The following is a 10,026-nucleotide window of genomic DNA, read 5'->3' on the forward strand; positions in this document are numbered from 1 at the left end:
TTATTTTTAAATTAATATTTAAATACTTCTTTTAATTCTTTATGCATATTGCTTATTTAATATTTACAAATTTATTTTAATTGATTTGCAGAAATTTAATTTGATTGATATTTTAATTTTCTAATTTAATTACTTATTTATTATTTTACAGATGTTTAAATATTTATTTAAGTTCTTTATGTATATTACTTATTTAATATTTAATTATATCTTTTAATTTTTTTACTATTACTTAACATAAAATAAGTAATTAAAACTAAATTGGCAAATAATAAATATTTAGATAAATAATAAAACATTTATATTAAGCATTTCAAAGAAATAATTTTAAATACATAATATATATTAAAATTAAACAATTCAAATAATAATTAAATATTAGACAACACAATATAAGTAATTAAAATAAATAGTTAACTTAAAAAATTAAAGGAAATAAATAAATAAGCAATTTGAAAAAAAATTTGGGCCTCTGGCGGTCGACCCAGATGACTGGGCCGTCTGGGCGCCCAGGCGACCCAGTTGACTGGGTCGTCTGGGCACAGTTGACTGGCCCAGACGGCCGAGTCAACTGGTCGCCCAGCCGGCCCAGTCAACTGGGCACCCAGCCGGCCCAGTCAACTGGGCACCCAGCCGGCCCAGTCAACTGGGCCGTCTGGGTGAGTCTGGGTCATCTGGGCATGCCTAATCGGTCAAGTCAGCTGGGCTTACGTCTCCTTTGTGGAGATCGCCGGAAAACTCCATTTTCGACTTCTCCCAAACTATTATCCTTACCCAAAAATCATGCATTTTTCCAAAAATCAACACATATATACAAAATCATGTTTTTCTTCTTCCAAATATCAACATAAAAACATTAAATATGGATCGTCTATTTTCTCTTTTTTATCAGTGCTACAATATTTTTTCTCTTTCTTTACTATCTTCTCTTTCTTCTTTAAATAGTAAGGGTAAATTTGGATTTCTCTTGATTTTCAATATTTTAAACATTTTGCTTTTTTTTTTTAATTGGTCAAAGGCCTCTTTGGAAAACTGGCCGGGTCAACCGGCTGTTGGCCACTAATTCCTCTTTTGGAATTAGGGTCGGTACATGTTTGGCATTAATTTTTTATTTAAAAAAATTAATTTTTAAATTATTATTTTACTATTTCAATCGTCGTCTTTTTATTTTTTTCTCACAAATGAGACCTATTTTTCTCTCTAACAATCCAAAAATCAATTATCATAATCATTACCGAACAAGTCCTTATTCATTGGGAAATTAAGGTAAATGGAACATAAATGAGAAATATATTTATTTTATTGTTTTTTATACATTTATTTAATTTACTTTATATTGTTTATTACTATCTTCTCACTCATTAGATAATAGAGCGTTGAAGGATGAATTTCTAAATAGTAGGAGGGTCAACTTAAATATATGAAATAGATGGAGGATCAATTTAGATATTCTTAATAATTTAAGGATCAAAATAGATGTTCCAAATTGTGACAATCAATTTAGTTTTGTGACATAGTTGGATGATCAAATCATATGGTATATATAGCTGGAGGATCGAATTAGAAGTTCCTAGCATTTGGAGGTAGATTTCCTATGTTCAAAATAGTAAGAGGGCCAACTTAGATCTTTTGAATATGGAAGATCAATTTAAATGTTCTACATAGTTAGAAGATTAAATTTAATATTATGAATTATTGGACGATCATTTTAGTTATCCTATTTAGTAAGAGGATGATATCAAGATATTATGAATATATGGAGGATCAAATTAGAAGTTCCTAATATTTTGAGGATGATTTACAATGTTTGCAATGGTCGGAGAGAACTTTAATGTTCCTATTAAATAGAGGATCAATTTAGATATTCTAAATAGTTTGGATCGAATAAGGAGTTTAGAGTACTTTGAGGACCACAATTTCCTAATAGTTGGAGAATGAATTTAGATCATCAAATTAGTGTGAGGATCATTTTAAATGTTAAGAATAGATAGACGGCCAATTTAGATTTTTCGAGTACTAGGGGGATCTTTTTAGATGCTGATACTATCTGAAGGATCAATTTAGAAGTTCCGAATAGTTTGAGGATGAATTTGTTTGTCTTTCATATTTGAAGGATCAATTTTTGAGTTCATATAGTTAGAATTGTCAATCAACAGCATTTTGTTTTGTAATTCAAAATAGTTGGATGATCAATTAAGAATTTACTAATTTCTGAAAGGTCAAACTAGGTTTTCAATTACTCAGAGGATCAATTTTGTAGTTCCAAATAGTTGGAGGATCAGTTTAGCATTTCCTCATTGCAAGAACGTCAAATTAGGATTTCAATTTGTTGGCATGACTAGTTTTGTAGTTCCCTATAATTGAAGGATCAATTCAGAATTTCCTCATTTCTTCAGGGTCAAATTAGGATTTTCCATTAGTTGGAGAGTCAATTTTGTAGTTCCTAATAGTTGGAGGATCAATTAAGAATTTGCTAATTGTTGAAGGGCCAAATTAAGATTTTCTATTAGTTTGAAGATTAGTTATGTAGTTTCCAGTAGTTGGAGGATCATTTAAAAAATTTCTTATAGATTAAGGGTCAAATTAGAATTTTAATTACTTTGAGGATCAGTTTTGTAGTTTCAAGTAGTTGGAGGATCAATTAAGAGTTTTATAATTACCAAAGGTTCAAATTAGAATTTTGCTTTAGTTAGAAGACCAGTTTGTAGTTACAAATTGTTGGAGGATTAACTTCGATGTTTCTAGTTGTTGGAGGGTCAATGAGAAGGTTCTTAGTGGTTGGAGGATGAAGTTAAATGTCATTTTAGTTGGATGATGAATTTCAATGTCACCAAAGTTGGATGGTCAACTTAGATATTCCATTTTATAAGGGGATCTGTTTAGATGTTTCCATTAGTTGGGAGATCAATTTAGATATTTTGAATAATTAGAGGATCAATTTAAATCCCAAACCCATGCTCAATTGAAGAAACTATGTGACACGCCTACTTTTTAATAAATATTAAGAATATATTATGCAACTTTTTTTAAACCATGAATATTGTTTTTATATAGTAAAATAGAAATGTGAAAAACTAACCAAGTCATACATGCTATTCATTACTTAGCTAAGTTTATTCCAACAAACGCCCCATTAAATTACGTTCTAACAAACATGCCCTTAACATGTCAAATTAATCACAAAATCCCTAAAATAGTGTCCTTTTGTATTCCAAACCAAAATCACCTCCAGATCGTCTCTCCCTTAAATCACTCACCAATAAATTCTCTAAACATAATCACCAATTCGTTTTTCTATAAATCTGTTGCAAAAAATATTATCACACATATTCATAATTTGACTCTCATTTTCTGTTGATTAGGGCTTTATTGCTTGTCTATGCAATTTGATTATGTTATGAGAGTATGTAAATCCTGCTTCTTTTATCAAAAATATATATATCTCTACTCTCTTAAAAGAGAGAATTTGTCAAGTACTATTCATTTGTGAATTCCTTCTCACAAAACGCTATTCAATGCCCATTATCTCTACTGTTTTACAATTCAAATTTTTTTTATTGGTTTTGTGCTGTTCCATCCAGCTGTAAATGACTCTATTATCACCTCTCCTTTAATTGATTTCTCAACTCAATTCTGCTACGTTGCCTGAATCGGTTGACCTGCGGCTTGACAGAATGAGGTGGTCTTTTGTTTTTCTCCTTTTTTTTGTTTAATAAACCATATCATTTGCAATTTGAAAATACCGTGATGTAAACTGGCCCAAAATATATAACCCATTTCACCCTCAAATAACCCTATTCAACTCAGATTCTTCCATCCCTCCATAGAACCCATCGACGACTCTACTCTAGCGACGATAGAGATGCCATCTTCTGAAACGGAATGCACGTTGTCGAAATATTCGACCTTTCCTTTATTTTAGCAAGAAGTTTGGCCGCTTTTTGTTGAATCGTGGATGCCACAACCCATCTTCTCGGACCAGATCTGTAAAAACTCAAGTATAAATACATATAAGTGAAAGGCAGAGTAAAACCCATCACAAATATTACAGCTTTGGAGGTGGAATTGTAAGAGGGTTGGATGAAATTTGTGCTGGCCATGGCTGTGGGTTTTTAACGGCTTGTCAGGGCTGCACTGATGTTATCGACTTGCTTCTCCATTGTGGCGCCGAAGTCGACATCAAGGACCGGTAGGGAAGCACGGTATGCTTGCCTTTATAATTAATGTGTAAAACAGAATTGTTAATATTCGATATTTTAATGTCAATTAATTAAGTTGGAGAAAATTTATAAAAGCTTCAATTTTTTTTTTCAAATTAGTTACTGACAATTTAGTGATTATAATAATTTGGACGAGTTCATCACTTACTATCGCTCTAATATTAGAAGCTACTGTTTGACGAGGGTAAAATCTGAATGATTATGAGATAGAAAGTGGGGGATAGGGCCATGGGGAGTAATCTGTTTGTGGAGCTGAGATGTATGAAAGTCTTATTTTCGTTTCTTGAGAAGGATTATTTTAGCATGATCTTTGTGATATGTTCCCTTTTTTTTTTTGTATCAATCTTAGTTTGGCATAATTGGCAATTTGTCATAATGTAATGGAAAGTATGGAATAGTAAGAAGGCAATTTCCACACTATAGATTCACTAAACGATTCTTTGTCAAATTTTATCTTATTAGGTGTTTGATTCTCAGCTTACCATGAGAGGAAAGAAAGAGCACGGTTAACTGATGAACAAGACACAGAGATTTCTACGAATGTGACTTTACGCAAAGAAAGAACACGTAATTGAAGGGAATGAGATTGGAATTGGGCCGACTAGAATTGTACTTTCCTTTATATGAAATTGTAATTTCAGTTATGTGAATATATGTTTTCTTGAAATGAATGTTATCTTTGATGCTGGTTAACTTGGTAGTTCAAATTTATGTTTCATTCTTAGAGTTGTAAGTTTTGAGTTACCTTCGACTGGATGTCCTAGGGAGAAATCTGGACTAGATTTTGTGGACAAAAATGAACTTTTGTAATGAAATTTTTCATATTAATGTATTTGTTTGAAATTTGTCACATTATTCTATTTCGTTTCACATCTATTTAGAGCCTCTTTCAACCTGTCATCTTGGACAGATGATTGTTTATATGCTTCAAAGGTCGTCAAACAAAACTTGATTATCAATTCAACTTCAAAAAATGTCAATTCCCCAACCAAAAACACAGCAATTCTATGTAAATATAACATAAGTGATGGCTGTAAATTCTCGCTGTCCTTGGCTTCCAGTACCCTAAATTGTTTGCAAAAACACCTATAATCATAATAGTGTAAATGACAACAAACGAAAATGGATAGTTTAGTTGAAACTAACTATAATATGCAAGATCATAAAGTAATAATACATGACTTCAACAAATGTGCATGTGCCTAATCCTATGCAACACTAAAACTGTAAATTCTTACATTTAGAGTGCAAACTCATAACATTGCAAGTAGCATCCAAAAGCAATATTAAAGTGTGTTATGTCTCTCCATATAACTTAAATTTAAAGATCTACTACGAGCATTTTCAAAGGGTATTCACAACAAACGAAAATGGATACAAATAATATATGCAGCCAATCCAACTTTATCGAGACAAAACTTCCCTTTCAATAATTTATGTTGCCAACTCCAACTCTATTAAGAATAAAAGATGGTTTCTCGGTACAATCACAACAAGATAATTTTGACACAATCCAGCAACATTGGTCTTAAACCAGATTTCTTCAGCCATAGAACAGTGGAAGAACAAAATCATACCCAGCTAATTATACCTTACATTAGCTAAAAATGCTACGAAGTGTTAGAAATATACTCTTCACCATTCTAACTTGCTTCAATGAAGTAAGATTAATTACTCTTCAACTTCCATTCTGCTCTAGACTTGTGAAAAATTATGCAAATCCTCCACCACCATGCATTTCTGACTGTTTTGCATCACTGCCAGTAGCATCATGCAAATGTTGTCTATCCCAACCTGTGAAAAATCAAATACAATTTCATTTTAATCTAATCCCAAAAACATTGGACAATAATGACATATATTTTTCTTCTTGTAGATGTTTTACCTTGACTATTGAATATAACACTTGTTGGAAGGACGATACATGTGGATTGCAGGTGTTGTGTGAATTGAAGATCATGATTGCCACCCTACAAGAAATAACATTATTAGTAAATCATATTTTTTCGATGAAAATAAATCATCTACAAACCAGAAGGAGTTGTGTATATGACAATGGTATTGGCATAGGTACTTGTTGAGGTAACTTGATGACAGGTGCAACATCTCCCATATTACTTGATTCCTTAAGTCTCTTCCCTTTGGTTGAACTCAAAGTTGCCTGTAAAACATCAGAATATTATGAAAAGTATAAACATATATGGACTTTACGACCTTCAAATACAGAAAATTAGGAATTACCTTTACTCTGTTCAAACTTGATTCCATTGGGCTTTTCTTGCGAAGTTTCTTTGGCGCACCTTTTCTTTTGACACATATTGGATCCCATATGCTACCACTTTTAGTATCCTGTGATGCTCCACTCTCCAAGGCTATCTGATTGTTATGCGAGGACATGACATTACTAACAGAAATAGACTTCGACCTCATCATCTGATTACACTGAGTGTCAATCCACTCAATTATAGCATCGGATTTAACTTCATAATGCAGTCATGTTTGCCAGTGTTGCAAAATGTTGACACATTTTGTCATACTTTAACTATCCAGGAGTACTGATCAAACCGTCATAGTTTATTGTGAGCCTCGTGTGGTCTCTGGTCACATCGCGTTGCCATCTCCATAATATGTATCTTTCCGGTATTGATTTCTCATTATTACGAATCAATACTGCGATCGCATGTCGACAAATAATACCCCAAAACTCGAAAAAGTTACAACTGCATGTAATTTCACATTTTTCTCTTTGAAATGAGACGAAAAACATTTTTTTCTTAGAATGATCATCATGTATTACGTCCTCTTGCACCTCATAAATTGTCCCTGAACATCCCTCGAAAGTCGATATGAGATCACAATAAACCTTACCTATGAACTCTTCTTGAACTTCCCTGAATTTCAAAATTGTATAAATTGTCTGGAATTACTTTTCCATTTCATACCTCGTTTCACACGGTATCATTTGCGAGTAAGACTTGAAATCTGCTTGGAATTCCTTATCAACTTTACTTCTCAGTGCTCGTTCATATTGTTCAACAAATTGTTTCAGCGTCATCTTTGAATGCACATAACCATCAAAGAACGCATTCACACTCTCGCTACGCTGAGTTGTTGACATCCCTGCCCAAAATGTGGTTTTCAAATTACAAACCCGCCAACCAGTCATTATCATACAAATTATATATTTAAATCATCACTCTCCATCCGTTTTCGAATTCGTCTATAAATTGACAATCGTAGACCAAACTATGTATCGTAATAAATATTGAACCCTTTTCCATGCGGTATCCAAACTTTCGGACAACTTTTTCAATATGTACCACAAACACCATCTATGCCTTGTATTAGGAAATACGATTTGAATTGCAATTTACATAGCCCTGTCTTGATCTATTATTATCTCATGGGGAGCTTGCCCATGCATACATTCCATCCATGTCCGAAATAGCCACACAAACATATTTGTATCCTCATTCGATAACAAACCATATCCAAGAAGTGTAGATTGTCCATGATGATTCACTCCAACAAAAGGGGCAAAAGGCACGTCATATTTATTAGTGAGGTACGTGGTGTCGAAGGTGACAACATCATCGAACTTCTTATATGCTTGCCTACTCCTGTTATCTACCCAAAACACATTTTTTAACCGCAACTCTTCATCCAAATCTATACTAAAGTAAAAGCTCGAGCACCGTGCTTGCATTTTAGAAAAGTATGATTATATCGCTGTTGCATCTCCTTCTCCCAATCTTAATCGTCTAACTTTTTCAACATAGTTTCGACAATCTTTTTCTATGCAAGTCATATTCTTATATCCACTCGCTTCAACAACTATAGAGTTGTAACTTTTGTGCAATGGAATTCTAGCCAAGTCATTTACTTCAAGTCGTCGTTTCACATGTGCACTCAATTCTCGGTTACATCTATATAGCCTGGACTTCGAAGGGCTTGTTTTATGATTGTGATCGAGGTTTACTGTGTTGATTCTCCATACACCAGAAATATCTGAACATCCAGTTATCCTGGCTTTACATCTACTTTGAATCGTTGTTTATGGCTTGAAAGAACCGCTCGTATTTTGGATTCTTCTCCCTTCACGACTACAAACAAATGTAATATATCTCAATATTCCGTCATCATCCTTTTTTGAATTTCTTTTTCTAACTGGGAAACAAATGTCGTATGCATATCTTTTGTAAAACTTGAACATTTCATTTTCATCCTTAAATTTCATATCCACCTCAGGCACAATCGCACTATTTTCGACTAACATATCATCACCTACTCTGTTCGTATTATCCATAACATTTTCATTATCGGAACCCAACAAAATAATGTCATCCATATAGTCCACAATTTCTTTTCCCGCAACAAAAAAAAATCAATTACAATGTTTAAAGAAGCATAACAATAAAATAATTCATAAAACTATATTTAACTTCCTGTACAAAGAAAATAACAAAATTCCATTGCAGAAATACTTAAACAAAAATTCTAAATAGGCTTAGTATCGTTATGCAGTAATTACAGATGAAAAAACGCCCTCAACTGATCACACAGCAAAGCCCCAAAATCAACAACTCGCGACTAGGATGAAAAATGAGGGAAATTCGCATATAAATGAGGCATATGACAATGTTCCAATTCTTTACAGTTGAAAAAACCCCTCTCAACTGATCACACATTAAAGCCCCAAAACCAACAACTTACTACTCGGATGAAAAATGTGGGAAAATAGTATATGTAAGAGATAAATGAAAATGTTCCAATTTGTGTTGGGTTAATGAAAATGCTCGAAAATAGTAAATTTAGATAATGGCAAATCAGTAGAAAGACCACAAAAATGTCAAGTTATTATTTGTAACAACGAAATAAAAAATCAATGGAACCCAATACCTTTACCGTTCATCTTCTTGAGCGAGCGAAGCTGGGAATAGGTAGATGTGTAGCCAAATTTCGAATGGTAGCTTTCTCCTCGTTGAACAGGCGTCGTCGAAGCACGAGGTAAAAAAATAAAGCAGAAAGTTGTCTGGAATTTGCACCAAAAGAGGTAAAATGGAAAGGAAATTGGGTTGAATTTTGCCCGCCTAATAATAAACAAATGGTTGCCCAAACCGGTTGAAGCGATGGATTTGATGTAAATTACTTTTCATTTTCCTTTTTTTAAGACCCATTTTCCACATCATTCGGTTACCACTTTGGTCATCCCATATGTTTGAATAGCTTTATTGTTCCCAACTTATCTTTGAAACTTTGAGGCAAACTAACGATCTAATGGTCTTTTCGTATAAAAAATATCTCTGCCAAATGCAGTATTTGTCAGTGTGCTACAAATGTATACGTACTTACCTTAAATTTCTCTCTTCATATCTATGTCCATGTAGTAGAAAGAGGCCAAAGAACATCCTTGGCAAATTCAATGGATGACTACAGTGTTTCTGTTTGGAATCTACTTAACATGCGCAGCGGAAAATTAAAATAAATTTCGATTCCCACAAAGAATCGTCTTTGTGTTTAGATAAAAACTGTGATAAAAATTGTATCTTTTTCGAGATCTGCAAACTTATTTGTTTTTCCCTTGTTCCAGCAGCTTTGATCTGTCACCCATAGCTGTCCAATTGTCCAGCTTCCAACGGTGATCCACACAGAGAACAAGATTGTAATATTAGGATTTTTCTTGTACTAGCAAGAATAATGAAAAATTCTATACAATTTTGCAAACCCTAATCATATTTATATAAGCCCGAACGAGCTTGGCCTGATCCGGTCCAACATTTAATTAACATATTTAAATTAAATTCGA

General features: G+C 33.2%; 1 protein-coding gene and 1 long non-coding RNA gene across 2 annotated transcripts; one reads left to right on the forward strand and one right to left on the reverse strand.

Annotated features, from left to right (window-relative positions):
* The first annotated feature begins 3,634 nt into the window (after positions 1 to 3,634).
* LOC111369399 lies at positions 3,635 to 4,910 on the forward strand. Its single transcript, XR_002698113.1, has 2 exons — positions 3,635 to 4,202; positions 4,683 to 4,910. It is a non-coding gene; the product is annotated as an uncharacterized LOC111369399 (long non-coding RNA).
* Positions 4,911 to 5,644: 734 nt separating this feature from the next.
* Positions 5,645 to 9,418, reverse strand: LOC111369400. The gene is made up of 4 exons (XM_022990900.1): positions 6,462 to 9,418; positions 6,295 to 6,381; positions 6,106 to 6,190; positions 5,645 to 6,014 (listed from the first exon to the last, which is right to left on the reverse strand). The coding sequence occupies exons 1-4, from the start codon at positions 6,651 to 6,653 to the stop codon at positions 5,932 to 5,934; spliced, it is 447 nt and encodes a 148-aa protein (XP_022846668.1). The 5' UTR covers positions 6,654 to 9,418; the 3' UTR covers positions 5,645 to 5,931.
* Positions 9,419 to 10,026: the final 608 nt, after the last annotated feature.

The sequence above is a fragment of the Olea europaea genome, chromosome 20, assembly GCF_002742605.1.
Source record: "Olea europaea var. sylvestris chromosome 20, O_europaea_v1, whole genome shotgun sequence".
NCBI classification, from domain to species: Eukaryota; Viridiplantae; Streptophyta; class Magnoliopsida; order Lamiales; family Oleaceae; genus Olea; species Olea europaea.

Bases quoted from the DNA above. Each gene is read 5' to 3' on its own strand.
- LOC111369400 (XM_022990900.1), bottom strand. From the start codon at position 6,653: ATGATGAGGTCGAAGTCTATTTCTGTTAGTAATGTCATGTCCTCGCAT. The intron at 6,382-6,461 runs GTAATTCCTAAT...GATGTTTTACAG, and splicing joins CAAGTTTGAACAGAGTAAAG to GCAACTTTGAGTTCAACCAA. The intron at 6,191-6,294 runs GTACCTATGCCA...TATTTCTTGTAG, and splicing joins TCATCAAGTTACCTCAACAA to GGTGGCAATCATGATCTTCA.